This window comes from Diabrotica virgifera, chromosome 3 (assembly GCF_917563875.1).
Source record: "Diabrotica virgifera virgifera chromosome 3, PGI_DIABVI_V3a".
Lineage (NCBI taxonomy): Eukaryota > Metazoa > Arthropoda > Insecta > Coleoptera > Chrysomelidae > Diabrotica > Diabrotica virgifera.
In genome coordinates this window covers 52,728,626-52,750,559 of record NC_065445.1, presented here as the reverse complement: position 1 = coordinate 52,750,559, position 21,934 = coordinate 52,728,626, and the positions used below count along the sequence as shown (strand labels likewise).

At 32.5% G+C, this 21,934-nt stretch overlaps 1 protein-coding gene across 3 annotated transcripts in view; it reads left to right on the top strand.

Annotated features, from left to right (window-relative positions):
* Positions 1–21,934, top strand: part of LOC114349200 (uncharacterized) — a 66,051-nt gene that overhangs the window by 37,871 nt on the left and 6,246 nt on the right. For 2 of the 3 annotated variants that reach the window (XM_050646456.1, XM_028299584.2), the window contains exons 2-3: positions 12,292–12,513; positions 20,951–21,103. In XM_050646456.1, the coding sequence (XP_050502413.1) occupies positions 12,442–12,513; positions 20,951–21,103 (225 nt within the window). In that variant the 5' untranslated portion in view covers positions 12,292–12,441. Of the gene's footprint in view, positions 1–12,291; positions 12,514–14,473; positions 14,591–20,950; positions 21,104–21,934 lie in introns of those variants that run through there. The other variant, XM_050646455.1, reaches the window with a different exon arrangement.

Genomic DNA, 21,934 nt, shown 5'->3' with positions numbered 1-21,934 from the left:
TATAAATGGAATTATTTAATAGTAGTCATAAAATGTTTATTTGCAAATTTTAACTGTTACCAATGGTAACAATGGTTACATGGACGCTTCGCCAGTGCTGATGTCCATTTCGCGAAATATCGTGGGATTCGTATTTAAAATTTTAAATTTACCCCCCACCCTTCTTTGTGGGAGTCGTGTTTGATATCATTCGATAGATTTTTGAAAAATTTTGACCACGTATTTTTTCGGCGGGTGTAATTTCCTCACCAAAATAATCTTTTGCCTGCGTTTGGAAGGGCATGTCATAATCCCACAGGTATTTTCCTCACCAAAACCGAGATGGTTATTTCAGGTAGATTTTACTAAAAGGCATACAATGAAATTATTTTTATCTATTATAAAATTACCGTAGGTACCTATAATATTTAATTAGATAATTAAAGTATTTTATTTTTAGTCACATGGAATTTTACAAAAATGGCGTGTTTAATAGAAAGTAATCGAGGTAAACCTTTACTGGTATTTGAAAATTTATTTTTTATAAAGTGAAAGTTTTAAAAAGTGAAGTATTCTGGAGGTGTGCTAAAAAACAACCAAGGGGGAAAATTTTCTCTTTATAAACTGTGTCAAATGTAATATTTTTGTATTTAGTTGTGAAACAAATATTAGACTTTTAGCCACATTGAATTTGATATATTTTGCACATTTGCTTACTGTACCACTTATTATTTGCAATTATGTATTTACTATTCATGGGCTAATTATCTATTATATCTCTTTATTATACTGTTAACTGCCAAACAAAAAAACAAAAATTTAAAACAATCTTTTTTATTTGTTAAAATCAGAAGTTTTTAAATCTTTCAAAATTGAGTTTGATCCTGGTAACATTTTTGTAGATTTTGAAAAGGCTATACATACATAGACCTTGATCCCGCGTACAAAAAAAAGTTGATTAATAGCAAGCTGAAAATTTGTTAATATCTTAACGGTGTCTAGTCGGACAAACTTTGATGTATGGGAACATTGGAACAGGGGAAATTTTAATTGTGGAACAGGTTAAAAATTTGGAACGTCAGACTACGAAAACGTTCCATGTATTTTGTCGGACAGAACTTCCAATTGATTTTTTACCATTTCATTAAACGCTCATGCAAAAATCAGACTGGTGTTTGTTACCAACTGGGCATTTTAATGAGTGGAACACGAAGAACATGTCAAATGACAGGAATCATGTTGGTTTGTAATAGCAGTCTGATTTTTACATGAGAGTTTAATGAAAGGCTAACAAATCAATTATATGTTCTGTCCGACAAACTACATGGGACGTTTGCGTAATCTGACGTTCCAAATTTTTAAACTGTTCCACAATTAAAACTTCCCTTGTTCCAGTGTTCCCGTTCATCAAAGTTTGTCCGACTAGACACCGTAAAGCTATTAACAAATTTTCAGCTTGCTATTTATCAATTACTTTTTTTGGTACGCGGGATCCAGGCCTAATAATGCAATCATTCAAATGTGTCCGAAAACTGAAATACACGGTTGTAGATTTCACCTACACCAAGCTTGGTATAGAACAATTCAGTCTCTTGATTTAACATCACAATATACAAATGATGCTGAAGTAGGCAAGTGGCTCAAACATACTTTTGGGCCTTACATAATATATAAAATTAGAAGGGTATCAGATTGTTTTGTGTTTGATTTAATGTCATGAAAACCAGAAAATGAAATTTTAGATAGATATGTTAATTATTCAGTTGAAACTTTATAGACGAAAATGCCATATTCTCCCCATATTTGTGGGCAGAGGCAAATTCTTCTGTTATTCGCACTACGAATGCTTGCTAATCTTTTCATTCGCATTTTAATTCCTCGTTTTATAATACGCACCCATCCATATTATTTTCTTAGAAAAAATTAAAGAATTTCAGGTATGTTAAAATTTAAAGTTTGGATATTGCAAAACCTATCAAAGATAAACAAGTTAAACTGAAATTGAAAAATGTAGAAAATTTATTAGATAATCAGATATATCAGTATATTAATTACAGTAAATATTAAATAATAGTTTATACGTTTTGTATATTATCTATACAGGGTCGGCCAAAGAAAACAGTCCACCTCGATATTTGGCAGTATTTATTAGATTTTAAGGAAATGACGAAACACGTCGATTTTTGATCTAAGGTAGACAAATTTTTACGGTACATACATTTGTCATTTGTTAACCCCCTCCCTTTCACTTCCCCCACCCCTTATTTTTAAATAGGGAATAGGGGTCGCGTGCTAGCTCATTTAAAAGGTTATTCAATTCTCTATTGAGTAATATAAACATTAATATAATTATTTATACAGAGGTCCAAGAAAAAAATATTTTAATTAAATTAATTGACACAAAAAGAAGAATGTATGTAATTTATTTAATCAAAATACATTCTACTGCTGTCACAAAACAGAAAAAAATGTTTTTTTTTATAAATATTGTTTTTCGCTTAATTTCAATGTTCAAGCTGCCACCCATCTGCCTATTGGTAGGTTGAATATTGAATTTAAGCGAAAAACAATATTTATTTGTCACATAAACAATTTTCTCTGTTTTCTGTCAGTAGTAGAATGTATTTTGAGTTAAATAAATTGCATACATTCTTCTTTTGGTGTCAATTAATTTAATCCAAAATAATTTTTCTTGGACACTCTGTATAAATAATTATGTCAATTTTAATATTACTGAGTAGAGCAATGAATAACCTTTCAAATGAGGTAGCACACGATTCCTATTTCCTATTTAAAAATAAGCGGTGGGGGAAATGGAAGGGAGGGGGTTGACAAATGACAGATGTATATACTGTAAAAATGTGTCCCCCTTAAATCAAAAATCGACATGTTTTTTATTTCCTTAAAATCTAATAAATACCGTCAAATATCGAGGTGGACTGTTTTCTTGGGCGGAGGTAAATTCCGGTTCTCTTTGGCCCACTTTGTATTATAAACTATTATTATAATGTAACGAAATTATTTAATGTTTTGTATTCGGATTTCGGATAAACATTCTTAAATTACATCTATATTTTTTATTTTATTACCTGAGTAAGTTGGTGAGGAAAATACCTACCGGATTAATAGGAACCCTTAAATTTGGTGAGGAAAATACCTGTCGGATTATATGGTTTTACTGGTTGGTGAGGAATTTACCTCCGCCCTATTTTTAGTCTTTAGGTCTATCATGTATTTCGCGAAATATTCGCTTTTTTCTTGTGAAACTTTGTGACTCACCCATTTCCTTACGCCCCGGCCAAATCGTCAGATTTTTGAAAGATACACTGTTTTGCATGTACTTAACTTACCTTATCTTAATCTGACGATTTCGAGTTTTTCTAAGGATAGATTTTTTTTTCGCCCCCCCTCCCCCTTAACGAACTTTCCTGTGTTTAGAGCCAATATATGGTAGAGGTACATCTACAGGGTACCAGGTAGGTACATTCTCCCCATATGATAATCTGACGCGCTCGAGTTACTACAAAAATCTCCGCTTGGGCTGCCCTACCATTATAATTATCAAATGTTCAATGTGTTTTAAATCTATTCATTCTTTTCGAATGCTAAGAAAACTAATAAGTATGTATTTTTGAAAATTTTAAAAGCAGAATGAAAGAGTGCATTATTACCGAGGGCCGATAGTCCCTTAGAATAACCAAAAAGTTTCTTTTGAATAAGATATTTGAAATTAAAAGTCACACTAAATTTTCTTTTTTTTTTCACCCCTGATTAAAATCGTAACAAATTTAACTCCCTGTATAAATAAAAATAAGCGCAACGGCAATGGTTTATTGATGCCTTATTTTTTATTTATTGTCAAAATTTTCATAAATTATCGATATTGCTAATTTTCTTTCTATTGAATACAGGGTGAGTGAAAACGCAAGTACATTATGTAATAATGAAAACCTTGAGAATTAAAGGTTTTAATAAACTAAAATTGTACATACATTATGATTGACAAACTGTGATACAATGATATGACAATGACATGACATTGACATGAGGGAATGACATAATGACAATAATAACAATAATAGTTATGCAGAAAGGAACACCACATTCATCCACGCTGCTAGTTTCTGACATAATCTTGTAAATGGGTAGGAGGCTTTCTTATTCGCTTTTGCAATATCAGTTCTGGGGAAACTGAAGTTGAAGTAGTTGGACCGTCACCAGGAGCAGAAAAAGGTTGTTGAAGTTGACTATCTATGGTATTAATTTCTTCTACACTGTTCAATGGTTCCATGTTTCGATTTATTATGGGGGACTGGTTTTCTACATGTTTTTCATTATCTTCAATAGTTGCCTCATCTAATGCCAAAAGGAAGTATTTCCTCTCGGAGCTAAGTGTCGGACCGATACTCAGGGCCGCCCAGAGCCAGGCCGGGCCCCGGGGATGAGACCCGGCCGGGCCCCCCCCCAAACCCAGTTGAACGAAAATTCCCAAAAATCTGATAACTCATAAACTGGGATATGTAATAGTGAACACTCATGCTATTGACACAGGAAGGAAGAAAATTAAAACAGTATTTTGCAATAAACAAATTTATTTATTTATATCGAAATGTAATAAAAATTAAAATGTATCAATCATTGTCAAAGGTCATTGGAATGCCAAATCAGAGCAAACTATCCGCTGTCCTGCGCGTAGCACCAACAATTAATGTTTATTTAAAAAAATTCCTGACGCCGTGGTGTTAATCGATTTTAATTTTGCAAAATTGAAAATGAAAGGTAAAGTACACTTCTATATGCAAAAAAATTTTCAACTTGCTATGTGCTTTATTTTCAGTCCTGTAACATTTTGAAAAAATGAATTTTTTTTACGAAAGCTAGATTGCAAAATTTATTTTGCAAAATCTGTTTAACCGATCGTAATGAAATTTAAAGTATTGTGTTACTGTATCATAAAGTTTTTAAGGGTGAAATATGAAGGTCTTAAGTGTAGCATAAATGGTTGAAAAACGTAAAATGCGAATACTTGTTTTTGTATGGTTTTTTCACAATTATTGCTATTTTGCAACAAGGGTGACTATTTTTTAAATTTTTAACCAATTCTATATTGTAGGACATTTAATTGCACAACTTTTATGTCAATACAACTTTTCTCGGAAATGAATACTTTTAAAGTTATAATCAAAAAACCAAGAAAAAAATCGAATTTTTTCTTAATTTTTTGACATTTTGATTATTTAAACAATGTTCCGGACCTTTTTGAGAGGGAGGATAATTCAAATATTATTATTTGATTTATTTTCAAGCAATTTCTGCAAAAAAAATTGAGTCACCTCTCAACGTCCAAATGTACTAATATTTTTACAGATGCGCCCTGGTCTATAAATGATCTCTCGGCCTGAGCAACGGATACTGGTAGGCAACAGAATTTTTTTAAATTTGCTAACGGCCGGGCCCGGGCCCCCTTGGGCCCCGGGCCCCTGGGATTTTGCCCCCCCTGCCCCCCCTCTGGTCGGGCCTGCCGATACTGTGGTTTCATTTCCATTTGGTAATCTGACATGTGCATTGTCTGAATTTGCTTCTAGGAGTTGGACTTCTTCCACCAGAGGTTCATATTTCGAATTTCTAACATGTTTCTTGTGGAAAACAGTTCCAGGAGTACTAAGCCAAGTTGGAATAGATGTACCATTTGTTGATCTTCTGGGATGATTAAAGATACGTTCGTGTGGAGTACAGTTAGTAGAGGTACACAATAAAGATCTAATTGAATGTAAAGATTTAGGTAGTACATCTTGCCATTGGTTTATGTGAAGATTTCTAGATTTAATTGCCAGTTGAACTGTTTTCCAAATGATACCATTAAATCTTTCACATTGTCCATTTCCTTGAGGGTTGTATGGAGTTGTATGACTGGAAGCAACACCATGACTTGTTAGGAATGATTTTACCTCAGCAGACAAGAATGAAGATCCTCTATCGCTGTGAATATATGCAGGAGTTCCGAAAGTAGTAAACAACTCAGTTAAACACCTGATGACTGTTGAAGATGATAAATTTGAGCATGGGAATGCAAACGGAAACCTTGAATATTCAGCTACAATATTCAGCAGATATTTATTTTGATTGTTAGATGGTAAAGGTCCTTTAAAGTCTATATTCAGTCTGTCAAAAGGTGCTGTAGCCTTAATCAAAGTGCTTTTGTTTTTGTAAAATTTTGGTTTAATTTCAGCACAGATTGGACAAGAAGAGATAGTTCGTTTGACATCTTCTAAAGAATAAGGTAGATTTTTACATCGTATCCAGTGATAGAATCTGGTTATTCCAGGATGACACATTGTGTTATGTAAATTGAATAAATTGTTATCTGACATAGTGGGGTGAATAGCAGCAGATATTCTTGAAAGAGTATCCGCAACAATGTTTTGATTCCCAGGTCTGTAAATTATTTCAAATTTATAGCAGCAGTTCTATACGCCAACGCATTATTTTCTCATTTTTAATTTTAGATGTTGATTTTAAGTCAAACATAAAAGCAACTGACCTTTGGTCTGTAATAATTTTAAAGTGTCGGCCCATAAGATAGTGTCTCCATTTTCTTATGGATTCCACAATTGCATAAGCTTCTTTTTCAACACTTAAATGATTATGTTCTGTTTTTGAAAGTGTTCTTGAATAAAATGCTACTGGTTTTCCTTGTTGTGTAAGTTGAGCTCCAATGGCAAATTCGGAGGCATCTGTTTCAACTGTAAATATTTCATTTTCATCAACAGAAGTGACTACTGCTTCTACAATGTCCTGTTTCAGCTTTTCAAAGGCATATATTTGAGATTGATTTAAGGGAAATTCTTTGATGTTGACAATAGGATGTATCTTTTCCGAAAATTTATGTATGAATTTTGAATAGTGGGCGAACATTCCTTGAATTCTTCTTAATGAAATGATATTTGTTGGTACTGGTAAATTGATAAGGAGGTGCAGTCTTTCAGCATCTGGTTTTATAGTTTTCTTTTCAATAGTATATCCAAGTATATTAATTTGAGTCATGCAGAATTTTGATTTTTCATCGTTTAAAATTAATTTATATTTCCTTGCGATTTCCATAAAGTTTTGTAGATTCTTGTCATGTTGTTCTTTTGTTGTTCCACAAATAGTGACATCATCTAGGAATGCAAATGTATCTGTTAATCTCTCATTCTCTATTATGTTGTTAATCGTTCTTTGAAAACATGCTACTCCATTGGTGACACCAAATGGAATTCTTGTAAATTGGTAGAGGTTGCCACATGCTTCAAATCCAGTATAGATTTTCTCATGTTCTAGTATGGGAATTTGATGATAAGCACTTCGTAAATCGATTGAACTAAAGTATTCATATTGAGAAATTTTATTTACTAAAATTTCGAGATTTGGTAAAGGGTAGGCATCTAGTTCAGTAAATTTATTTTTAGTTAAAGAATAATCGACAACCATACGTTTTTTATGATTTGTATTACTAGTAACTAGTACTTGCGCTCTCCATGGAGAATTGATTGCTTCAATAATATTTTCTTTCAATAATTTTTGAATTTCAGTGTCTATGAATTTGGAATCTTCAAAGGAATAGCGTCTTGATTTTATGGCGATAGGTTTGCAGTTTCCTGTTAAATGGGCAAACAGTGGGTATGGTTTTACAATTGCTGTTGTTAGATTACAGATTGAAATTGGAGGTTTCTTACCATCAAAATTAAACTGCACTCCAGAATGCTTATTAAGGATATCATGGCCAATTATGACATCTGAGCATAGGTTTTCTAGAACATAAAGTTTAAAATTTTTATAGGTATGTTCAGATATTTTTAGGTTAACAATGCAAAAGCCGTAAACTGGAGAGTTTAAAGATGAGGAAGCCATTTGTACATTTAAATTTGTAGGGAATATTTGTAGTTGATTTTGAATGGCAATACTATTTGAAATGTAACTGTCTGTACTACCAGTATCTACTAGAGCTTCAACCTCAGAATTATTTACATGAATTTTTATTATAGCTTTTGATAAACACGACGGAGAGGCAGCAGATAGCATTCCAACTAAAGCAGCAGATGTTTTGTTATGAACATGTGATTTTTGTTTTTGATTCTTACTTTTACAGACTTGCTCAAAATGTCCGAATTTACCACAAGAGCATTGGTGATTTTTAGCAGGACATCTATCTCTAGTATGGCGACTTTTTCCACAAAACCAGCCTTTTGAAAAGGTAGCTGCGCTAGTCGAGTTGTTTTGATCAGTTTCGTGTGCAGTATTCTGAAGGGTGTTATCAGTAGTAATAGAATTTACAATAGAATTGGATATAACATATGAATTTGATTGTTGTTGGGCCATTTCTAAAGCTCTGGCTGAATTATATGCTTGATCTAATGTTAAAGTGGCGCTTTCAAGTAGTCTTTGCCTAATATTTGAAGCACTTAAACCTCGAATAAAAGAGTCCCTGATGTAATCGTCTTTATTTCTATCAGCAGACACTGCTTGAAAATTGCAATCGTTACTTAAGTGTTTTAAGATTAGTAAATATTGATCAATAGACTCACCCACTTGTTGCTTTCGTGTAGATAATGTGTGCCGGGCAAATATTTCACTCTTTTGTTTTATGTATAGTTTTTCTAAGGTAACAGTTGCATCAGTGTAGGTGGTACATTCACTTATAGCTTCATATACTACAGGATTTACATAATTCACCAATAAATTCAGCTTATCTTTGTCTTCAGATACATTAGATGCTTCTAGAAGTTTTTGAAAGGTCCTCTTCCAGTGTGTCCAGAGTTGTGTTGCATTTGTTGAATTGGAATCGATGTCTAGTCGATCAGGCTTGAGTAGTTTATCCATTGTTGAATAAATCTTAGTTTATTAAATTGTAATAATGAAAACCTTGAGAATGAAAGGTTTTAATAAACTAAAATTGTACATACATTATGATTGACAAACTGTGATACAATGCTATGACAATGACATGACATTGACATGAGGGAATGACATAATGACAATAATAACAATAATAGTTATGCAGAAAGGAACACCACAAATTATTTTCTCAGTAATTTTAAATAAAACACCCTGTATTTTATATCACTATTGAAAAGTTCCATTACCGTACTTTAATTTTTAAATAACATTCCCTATGTCTAAATTTACCTATTAGTTTTCGAGATATTTTCATTTTTCAGAGCAAATTATTAATTACGGGTCTAAATCTATCCAAATTTTAGGTAAGCCATGACTGAATTGTCTAAAACTGACAATTTACGATTACTGATTATCAATCTGTAATCAAAGTTGGCTACAATTTTTGTTATTAACTTTTATTGCTATCTATTACTATAACGGATCTACGGAGCTTTACCCCACTAATCAATCACCCTGTATGGATAAATCGATTTTTTTATTTCAAACTATTTTAAAAATGTGACTAATGCAATGATATTTTAAAGTACGTTAATAAATCGATATCTACAAATTGATGGTGGGTCAGTGGTATTAGACTGCAGATCGAGAGTTCCCTAGTTCGAACAAGGCTGTTGGTATATTTTTTAAATTTTTTTAATAAATAATTAAAAGTTGATATACTTAAAATTCATATTTTATAAGTTAATTATTATATATAAATATTATATTTATATACTATATACCATTTTAAACAACCGTGGTATTATAAAAAGTACTTTTTTATACTAGTGTAATTTTTGGAATTATAGTTTTAACAGTTAATACACCTACTAAATATTCATATTTTATTCTTTCGAAACATGTTGTGTTCTGTATGTAACAAAACCGTGTTATTATAAAAAGTACTTTTTTATTATAGTGTAATTTTTAGAATTTTAAGCATTTTATATCGTCAAATTATATTACATTCTTTCCTATAAATAATAAAAACGTTTTATTATGAAAACGTTCTTTTTTATAAAAGTGTAATTATTAACTCCATACTTATCGACAGGTCAGTGCCTCGTCCCTAATGGCTCAGAGCTTTTATCAATTGAATTGATACACGTGTCTAAATGGTATATTAGAGTTCTTTATTAATTAATGTTATCAAACTTTCAATGAGAAAAAGAAGAGAAAATTTTGTTTAAGATAAAATTCAAAACGAAAGTTTCAAGTAGTATGGTGCTGATACTAACTTGTTGTATTTTGTATTTTGAGGACGATTCTGAAATAGAAATCGAAAAGCATCGTCGTTGGTCGTTAGATCTGCTTTTAAAAAAACTAGATTGTTCTCCTGCAATGGCGTTTGTAACATATTCTTAATATATTATTAATCTCTATTATCTAGTATATGATATATACCTGGATTACAATAAATAAGCTAATAAGTTGAAAGAAAGTTTGACAATAATTCTCTTTAAAAAAGGAGACAGGGGAGATCTGAAGAACTACAGTCATCTACTTGCTGTCCCAAATGTACAAACTGTTTATATTTATAAAACTAATAACTAATAGGTTAATATCGAAGCTTGGTAGCTATCAACAGCGGTTACAGTACAGCGGATCATCTTCTCACAGTCAGAACGCTAATAGAGATAGCCAATGAATATCACTTGCATTGATACATTGGCTGCGTTGATTATGAAAAGACATTCGACTGCATAGAACTTTGGGCAATAGAGAGAGCTACGAACAACTGCAGGATAGATTCCCGATGCAGAATGCTCATACCTACATAATATTTATAAGAAAGGTACAATGAAAATACAAATAGAGAAGAAAACCAAAGCTACACCAATCAACAGAGGAGTTCGCCAGAAAGACGTTATCTCACCAAAGCTGTTCATACTGGGACTGGAAGACGTGTTGAAAGACATTAATGAAAGAAAACTGTGTCATTTGAGATATGCTGACGACATTGTAATAGTCGTTATAAGTTTCGAAGAATTACAGACCATGATCACGCAACTATTTCAAGTTTCGGAAAAAGTAGGTGATGAACTTTGAAAAACAAAACTAATGGCTAATACACAGAACATTAGAAAAATAACGTTGAACGACATAAATTTAGAAACAGTAAACGAATACATCTACCTGGGACAGATAATGAAAGTTAACGAAGAAAATCAAACTGACGAAATTACCAGAAGAATAAGGTTAGCGTGGGCAGGATTTGGAAAACTAAGTTGGATCTTGAAAAACGCTAAAATAGAATAATATTTGAAAACCGGAGTTTACGATCAGTGTATCCTCCTTATACCCACGCATGCTTCACAGACGTGCACACTCACGAAAGACAATATTGATAAAATAGTAAAGGAACAGAGAGCGATGGCAAGATCAATGCTCGGGGTGAGACTTATAGAAAAAAACAAACAAATGGATTAGAAGCAAAACCAAAGCAAAATATGCAGGAGAAAATACTGCCAAATTAAAATGAAGCTTCGCAGGACACAATGCCCGACTGAAGGATAAAGATGGAACCACGAAATTCAACAATGGAGACCATGGTTAGGAAGTAGAAGCAGAGGCAGAAGGCTGATGACATTAAGAAGATTGAAGGACACAACTTGAAGCAAGTGGCCCAAAATAGAAAACACTGGATTGAATTGGGGAGGCCCATGTCCAAAGTTGGATTACTTAAGGCTGAACGCTGAAGAAGAAGTTTAGGGGCGTTTTTTTTAATAACTTGTGCCCTTTGCCCCTTTTCAGGTGTTTTAGATTCCAATCAACATTGCTTTATATAAATGTATGTATAATGTGTGAGTATTCTACAGCTGGCTCCGTTTTTCGAATCCTAATTTCTAGCGTTTTCTGTCGAAGGAATCTTCAGTTTTTAAAATCTCTGGCGATCGTTGCATCTTCGACATCTTCTCTCGAGGATCACCTTGGTCTACCTCGTTTTCTTCTAGTGGGAGGAGTCCATTTTTTGACCATCTATTTTCAGGCATCCTCTGCAGGTGTCCATACGAGTTTAGTCTTTTGGCTTCAATTGTATTATGTTGTGTATATAATTGTATTATGTTTTTTTCGATTATACCGCCATCTATCAACAACTAGAATAAATGTTATAAATGTGGATAATCACGGACGTACCTTTTCTTCTGTCACTTGTGACGCACTAAAAAAAGCCTCTGAAACGCACCATAATTACACCTGGATCATTAGTATCAGGCGTTGAGACCTACCGTAGTTTATAGGTTTGAATTTTCCAACCAAAACACTTTTATAATGTACTTATTCTGTGTTTATGAAAATCCCGGTAAAATTTGTCTGTGCTAATATAGTAATTTACTACCTGTTTAAATTGTGTAATTTATGATAAGTACCTAATCAAGTTTTTCTATTTTTAAGGTGGTAAGGATTCCCAGGACGTTCAGATGTTGAGCTATTTAAGATTTATAGGTAAATTGTGATTCGAGCTAATCAATGAAAATATAGAATCGAAGAAAAAAATTAAAAGATGATAAAAACTAGTTGATTGAAAATGATATTTTGTATACTATGGTATTAAAAAGACTTATTAGAATAAATTTTACCAAACTTGCTGTGTGCCTTATAGGAATTATACATGCAGTAAGTATTTGATTTTAAACTATCTTGTTCTATTTGTGTGTATTACCTATGTACAGTGATGAGCGCGCTAATAACCGGCAAAATAGCATAAAAGATGGAAAACGTATTAAGTTGTGAGATAAAAAGAAACGAACCTAGTCGAGCTGGGAAATTTAGCGATATTAACTTATACAGTGATGAGCGCGCTAATAACCGGCAAAATAGCTTAAAAGATGGAAAATCTATTAAATTGTGAGATAAAAAGAAATGCGACTAGTGGAGGTGGGATTTTATCGGTATTAACTTATAATTTACATTACCATTATGGATAGTTTCCACCTTTAAACGTCAGTTAGTTAACTTCGGTCATAATTTTACGTATGACGTTCTTTCAAACCTATAATAGTTTTAATAAGTTATGTATGGCTTCTTCTTCTTTTGTTTATTGGCCTCTACCTGCATGGGTATTTGGCTAGTCCATCGTCTTGGAATAAAGGAATAATCCCTTATTCATCTACAATTTAGAGTTGATATCGGACAAATACAACAAAGGTAAAAATTTTTCTCGTACAGGGATAACTGCCGACCATTACACAATCTGCTTCTACTTCTTCTTCTCGTTCTTTAGTTAATTGGCAATTTTGAATTGTCATGCGACAAATACAACAAAGGCAAAAAGCCTTTCTAACACAGGGACAACTGCCGATCATTACAAGATTTCCCTGGTGTAAGCTGGGCGAATTATCCCAAGGGATATAACCCAATAAAGGAAGAAGAAAAAGAAGATCATTACAAGATTGCGTAATGTGGCCTCGGTTAGCTGAAGTGAAGAACCCAGATGATTACAGACTGTTATTATTACAAAATATTGTATTGGTATTTTACCCAGATTTGAATTATCTAGTCGTATGTAATTTCTTACATATTGTTCAAATTATTTATTATTTTATCCATTCATTTTCAATATTTTTCTTTCCTCATAACTACGTATGACGTTAACATGACATTAACAATTTTTTTTGATTTCGCATAAAGTAAAAATCAATTGAAGACAATAATGCAAAATAAAAACAGTTTAATTAGTACCTAGTAACCTTTTATTCTAAAATTAACTTAATTTCTATCATGATTTTAGACGTCTCGCATTCACTCATGTCACTACAGAACTGTTGAAGGTTGTTTCAAATCCCACATTTGTGATTTTTTGCAATAATTAAATATTAAAATTTGAAATTATTGAGTTATTAACTCTAAATTGTAGATTATTAAGGGATTTTTTCCTTTATTCTGATAGGATGAGCTGGCCAAAATATCCATGCAGGTAGAGGCCAATAAACCAAAGAAGTAGAAGACATACATAACCTGATAAAACTGAGTTTGAAGCTGCATAGGGATTACGTACACTCGATACGCATCGTATCCGCCATGTTTTCCCGTAAGGCGCTATGGGAAAACATGGCGGATACGATGCGTATCGAGTGTACGTAATTCCTGGTTTGAAGGAACATAATACGTAGAATTAGAATTATGACCGAAGTTAACTAGCTGACGTTTAAAAGTATAAAGGTGGAAACTATCCATAATGGTAATGTAAATTATAAGTTAATACCGATAGAATCCCACCTCCAGTAGTTTCATTTCTTTTTATCTCAAAACTTAATACATTTTCCATCTTTTGAGCTATTTTGCCGGTTATTAGCGCGCTCATCACTGTATGTATACATATTTACATTATATTGATTGTTTCCCACCTTTAGACATATCGCATGAGTTTGGCAACTACCACTGTCACAGTAGTCACAGTGACAGTTTTAGTTGATATACTCCTCAGATATGTGTAAAGGTGGGAAACAATCATTATAAAGTAAATTTATAAGTTAATATCGCTAAATTTCCCAGCTCGACTAGTTTCTTTTCTTTTTATCTCACAACTTAATACGTTTTCCATCTTTTGTGCTATTTTGCCGGTTATTAGCGGGCTCATCACTGTATATTCTTATGATTTGAAAATGATATTTTGTGTACTATGGTATTAAAAAGACTTATTGGAATAAATTTTACCAAACTTGCTGTGTGCCTTATAGGAATTATACATGCAGTAAGTATTTGATTTTAAACTATCTTGTTCTATTTGTGTGTACCATTATATATTATTATGCTTTCAATTAATTTTTGAAGTGAAAACTTCTTTAGGGACGTTGTGCACTTTCTTTGGATAGGGGAAAAAGCATTGAATTCGCGACCGTCACCGCGACCCTCATCGCGACCGTCATTGCGACCGTCATCGCTCATGCTATATATTATGTGTATGTATATATACATTGTGTAGACGTATTTAAATTTATAATAAATGTAAAATCTATTTTACGATGGGGAAAAAAGATTAATTTCGCGACCATCATCTCTTCGGCGAAATAAATTTTGTATATATATTAATTTATTATGTGTATGTATATATAAATTGTCTAGAAGTATTAAATTTAAAATAAATATAAAACCTATTTTACGATGGGGAAAAAAGATTAATTTCGCGACCATCATAGCGACCGTCATCTCTTCGGCGAAATAAATTTTGTATATATACATATTAATTTATTATGTGTATGTATATACAGGGTGTAACAAAAATACAGGTCATAAATTAAACCACATATTCTGGGACCAAAAGTAGTTCGAATGAACCTAACTTACCTTAGTACAAATATGCACACAAAAGAAGTTACAGCCCTTTGAAGTTACAAAATGAAAATCGATTTTTTTGATTATATCGAAAACTATTAGAGATTTTTTATTGAAAATGGACACGTCGCATTCTTATGGAAAGAACATCTTAAAGAAAAATTATAGTGAAATTTGTGCACCCCATAAAAATTTTATGGGGGTTTTGTTCCTTTAAACCCCCCCAAACTTTTGTGTACGTGCCAAACATATTATTATTGTGGTGCCATTAGTTAAATTCAATATTTCTAAAACTTTTTTGCCTCTTAGTATTTTTCGGATAAGGCAGCTTTTATCGAGTTGCGGCTTCTTTTTTAATATGTTTACATAAAAATTTTATGAGGGTTTTTTTCCTTTAAACCCCCCAAATGTTTGTGTACGTTCCAATTAAACTATTACTGCAGTTCCATTAGTTAAACACCGTGTTTTTAAAACTTTTTTGCCTCTTTGTATTTTTTTGATAAAGCATATTTTATCAAGATGCGGCTTCTTTTTTAATATGGTTCAAAATATACTTAAAAATGTAAATCATAAATAAATTTTCATATTATTACCAAGTCTCCATAATCGTACTTTACCATATACAAATATGTGGTGAATTTGACAAATATTGAACTATCTCGATAAAAACTGACTTTTGGAAAAAGTACTAAGAGACAAAAAAGTTTTTAAAAACTCGTGTTTAACTAATGGCGCTACAATAATATTTAAATTGGAACGTACACAAAAGTTTGGAGGGGTTTAAAGGAACCAAACCCCCATAAAATTTTTATGGGGTGTTTAAATTTCATTATAATTTTTTCTTAAAATACTACTGCCATAAGAATACCACATGTCCATTTTCAATAAAAAATCTCTAAACGTTTTCGATACATTGGAAAAATTCGATTTTCATTTTGTAACTTCAAAGGGCTGTAACTTTTTTTTCGTGCACATTTGTACTAAGGTAAGTTAGGTTCAATCGAACTATTTTTGGTCCCAGAATATGCCATTAAATTTATGACCTGTATTTTTGTTACACCCTGTATAAATTGTATAGAAGTATTACATTTAAAATAAATATAAAACCTATTTTACGATGGGGAAAAAAGATTCATTTCGCGACCATCATAGCGACCGTCATCTCTCCGGCGAAATAAATTTTGTAGGTACATATATATTTTATGTGTATGGACATATATATAAATAAATTGTGTAGAAGTATTAAAATTGAAAATAAATGTGAAACCTATTTTTGGATGGTGAAAAAGGATTTATTTCGCGACCGTCATAGCGACCGTCATCTCTTCGGCGAAATAAATTTTGTACGTGTATTTATTATCTGTATGTATACGTAAATTGTGTAGAAGTATTTAAATTTAAAATAAATATAAAATCTATTTTAGAATGGGGAAGAAAGATTGATTTCGCGATTATCATCGCGACATCGCTTCGACGAAATAAATTTTGTACGTATATTATCATAATATACGTATAATAATAGTAATATTAAATAAAAATAAATGTAAAACCTATTTTAGGACGGGGAAAAAAGATTTATTTCGCTACCGTCATAGCGACCGTCATCTCTTCGACGAAATAAATTTTGTACTTTTCTATATTATGTGTATCTATACATAAATTGTATAGAAGTATTTAAATTTAAAATAAATGTAAAACCTATTTTTCGATAGAAAAAAAGGATTTATTCCGCGACCGTCATCTCTTAGGCGAAATAAATATTGTGTACGTATATGTATTGAAGTTAAAACTTCTTTAGGGACGTTGTGCACTTTTTGGATGGGAAAAAGTATTAAATTGGCGACCGCCGTTGCGACCGTCATCGCCTCGAAGAAATAAATTTTTGAAGTGAAAACTTCTTAAGGGTCGTTGTGCACTTTTTGGATGGGGAAAAAGTATTAAATTAGTGACCGTCATCGTTTCGACGAAATAACTTTTTGAAGTGAAAATTTCTTTAGGGACGTTGTGCACTTTTTAGATAGGGAAAAAGTATTGAATTAGCGAACGTCATCGCGACCGTCATCGCTTCGGCAAAATAAATTTTTAAAGTAAAAACTTCTTTTGGGGACGTTGTGCACTTTTTAGATGGGGAAGAAGTATTGAATTAGCGACCGTCATCGCTTCGGCGAAATAAATTTTTGAAGTGAAAACTTCTTTAGGGACGTTGTGCACTTTTTGGATGGGGAAAAATTATTAAATTTGAATGGGGAGAAAGTAATAAATAAGCGACCGTCATCGCTTCGACGAAATAAACATTTGAAGTGAAAACGTCTTTAGGGACGTTGTGCTCTTTTTGGATGGAAAAAAGTATTAAATTATCGACCGTCATCGCTTCGATGAAATAAATTTGTAAAGTGAAAACTTCTTGAGTGACGTTGTGCACTTTTTGGATGGGGGAAAAGTATTGAATTAGAGACCGTCATCGCTTCGACGAAATAAATATTTGAAGTGAAACTTCTTTAGGGACGTTGTGCACTTTTTCGATGGAAAAAAGTATTCAATTAGCGATCGTCGTCGTTTCGATGAAATCAATTTTTGAAGTGAAAACTTCTTGAGGGACGTTGTGCACTTTTTGGATGGGGAAAAATATTAAATTAGCGACCTTTATCGCTTCGACAAAATAAATGTTTGAAGTCAAAAATTTCTTTAGGGACGTTGTGCACTTTTTGGATGGGGATAAATTACTAAATTAGGGACCGTCATTGCTTCGACGAAATAAATATTTGAAGTGGAACTTCTTTAGAGACGTTGTGCACATTTTGGATGGGAGAAAAGTATTGAATTAGGGACTGTCATCCATCGCTTCGACGAAATAAATATTTGAAGTGAAACTTTTTTAGGGACGTTGTGCACTTTTTCGATGGAAAAAAGTATTAAATTAGCGACCGTCATCGCTTCGATGAAATCAATTTTAGAAGTGGAAAGTTCTTGAGGGACGTTGTGCACTTTTTGGATGGGGAAAATATTATATTAGCGAACCTTCATCGCTTCGACGAAATAAATTTTTGAAATGAAAACTTTTTGAGGGACGTTGTGCACTTTTTGGATAAGGAAAAATTATTAAATTAGCGACCGTCATCGCTTCGACGAAATAAATGTTTTAAGCAAAAACTTTTTTAGGGACGTGCACTTTTTGTATGGAGGGAAAGTATTGCATTTGGGCCGTAATCGCTTCGACGAAATAAATATTTAAAGTGAAACTTATTTAGGGACGTTGTGCACTTTTTCGATGTAAAAAAGTAATAAATTAGCAACTATCAAGGCTTCGACGAAATAAATATTTGAAGTGAAAATTTCTTTATGGTCATCACTTCGCTGAAATAAATTTTGTACATATATAAATTATGTGTATGTATACAAATAGCATAGCAGGGCATACGCATCGCGTATATCGTATATGATATAGGTACAGCACTTCTTTTAGGATGGGGTAAAAGCATTGAGCTCGTAATTTATATACTATAAGAAGTTTTCAAAGATGTCTAGAATTCAACGAAAATATATATATATATATATATATATATGCTTCTAAGAAGGAATGAAATTTTAATAAAAGTGACTCTTCTAACGAGAACTCTTATGAATTTTAGTGCACTTTGCTTAAGCAAAATGATGAAGAGAGAGAAATCCAGAGCAGAATCAATAAAATAAGTAGAAGTTCAGGAGCGTTAAACAACAATAAAATCTAAAGATGTCTTAAGCAAAAATCAACGAAAATCAAATATGTTAGAGGAAAATACTATGCAGAATATGTGAAGATATCAAATACGACGCAAGATAGAGAAGAACAACAAAAAAAAATGACGAAGTAATGGAAATGGCCCTTAAATACATACCATCTCAAATTTGATCCAAATCGTAGGCCTGCAAGTCCTGTAGCCCTAATTGACCCTAATATACAAAATACAGGGTGTAACAAAAATACAGGTCACAAATTTAATCACATATTCTGGAACCAAAAACAGTTCGATTGAACCTAACTTACCTTAATACAAATGTGCACATAAAAAAAGTTACAGCCCTTTGAAATTACAAAATGAACATCGATTATTTCCAATATATCGAAAACTATTACGAGTTTTTTTTATTGAAAATGGACATACGGTATTTTTATGACAGAAACATCGTAAAAAAAATTATAGTGAAATTTGGACACCCCATAAAAATTTTATAGGTGTTTTGTTCCTTTAAACCCCCCCCCCCCAAACTTTTGTGTACGTTCCAATTAAATTATTATTGTGGTATTATTAGTTAAACACAACAATTGTAAAGCTTTTTTGCCTCTTAATACTTTTTCGAAAAGTCAGTTTTTATCGAGATATTTTGTATTAACTGTTAAATCCACCACGTATTTGTATATGGTTAAGTATTACGATTATTATACCCTATTCCACGAACATACGTCTGTTGTGGATTATCTCGACAACGAATATTTTTACTGTGCAAATTATGAAGAACGAAAGTAAATTGCAAAATACATTGTTGTTTATTGGAACAATTATTAGAGCCATTTACTTTCGTACTTCTTATGTTGCACACTAAAATATGCGTTGTCGCGATAATCCAAGATAGTCGTATATTCGTGGAATAGCCCATATATATTATATACATATGGAGACTTAGTAATAATATGAAAATTTATTTATAATTACCTTTTTAGGTATATTTTGAACCATATTAAAAAAGAAGCAAGATCTCGATAAAAGGTACCTTATAGAAAAAATACTAAGAGCCAGAAAAATTTAAAAACACTATGTTTAACTAATGGTACCGCAGTAATGGTTTAATTGGAACGTACACAAACATTTGGGGGGCTTAAAGGAACAGAACCCCTATACAATTTTTATATAAACAAATTAAAAAAGAAGCCGCAACTCGATAAAAACTGCCTTATCGAAAAAATACTAGGAGACAAAAAAGTTTTAAAAACATTGAGTTTAACTAATGGTACCACAATCATAATTTATTTGGAACGTACACAAAAGTTTAGGGGGGGGGGTTTAAGGGAACAAAACCCCAATAAAATTTTTATGGGATGCACAAATTTCACTATAATTTTTCTTTAAGATGTTGCTGCCATAATAATGCCATATGTTCATTTTCAATAAGAAATCTCTAAACGTTTCCGATATATCGGAAAAAATCGATTTTCAGTTTGTAACTTCAAAGGGCTGTAACTTTTTTTATGTGCACATTTGTACTAAGGTAAGTTAGGTTCATTCGAACTATTTTTGGTACCAGAATATGTGATTTAATTCATGTCCTGTATTTTTGTTACACCTATATTAAACAAAGAAAAGTGTCATATTTGTCGCAAGGTATGTCGATATCTGAGAACAGTCTAGAATTTCAGACATACCTAGTGGATACATTTCATGAAGCAGACACACCGTTATAGTTATATTATTAAATCAACTATGACAACGATTGGCACTGGAAGCAAGCGTAACTAAAAGAAGAAAGAATAAATGTCTGCTTCTATGTTTCTCATCAATACCTACTTACTTCCACGAATATTGAAAAGACAACATAAATAACTGGACAACACAGTCAAAAACCCACACAAAAGCTGACTTGTCTCAAAAATACTCCAAATGGACATATATGACCAAATACGATTCATTTTTATAAAACATCAACTAACGATCTCTCTGTGTATAAGAACAGTATATGCATAAGAATTATTGATGATTGTATGATATCGACATTAGATTATTAATTATGATAAATTATATTTTAGATACTTCTTTATTTTGGTATAAACACTATTGTGAGTGAATCACTTTATTATGAAAACAACGATGATTTACAATTCAGGGAAAACATTGAAGGCCTTGTTTTATATGGACTACACATAATAATTATAGCTTTTCTATTCTACTCTATCTGTAAGGTAAGCAAAAGTTTATAAGTATAATAGAAGTGTGGTCAATGGTCATTTTTAATGAAAAAAAATCGTTTGTTAAATAGTTTATGTTTTTAGTAAATCAATCTGTTTAATACCCGGTAATCCTTCTTCAACAAGGAACACCTACAACTGACCAATAGACACAATTTACATCAAATATTAATAATAATAGTCTACCGTTTTATGCCGCTAACAAGGCTTTGGGATTGTAGCAGGGTAGTCTGCTATATCTAGGGCCTACGGTATACAAGGAAGGTAACAGGGCTAGTGCTACGCTTCAACCGCCTATTATTACTCCTGGTTTTACCCAAGGTACAGTCGGAAAAATGAAAGAATACCCATGAACGAACATATAAAACACGCTGTATTTTCCTGTCATCGTGTCACACAAAAAAATGGCCAGCGCGTGTACATGTAATAATTATTGTTACATGTACTTGCACTGGACAATTTTCTTTGTGACAGGGTGACAGGAAAATACTGCGTGTTTTATATGTTCGTTTATGGGTATTCTTTCATTTTTCCGATTGTACTCATTTTATTCAGGCGGAGTCGACCTGGGGTCTATATACATTTAAAAATGTGTAGATGTTCTCGCCGGCGCTGGGTTTCGAACCTCGGCCTACCTGCGTTGAAGTCGGGCATGCTACCTCCTGAGTAGTGTTGCCCAAATGCAAGACCAAGACGAGACTTAGACAGTCTTGGTCTTGCGCCAATACACCTGGTCTTGGTCTTGCGCCAATACACCTGGTCTTGGTCTTGGTCTTGCACTCTTGGTCTTGCAGCAAGAGTCTTACAAGTCTCGCAGTTACCCAT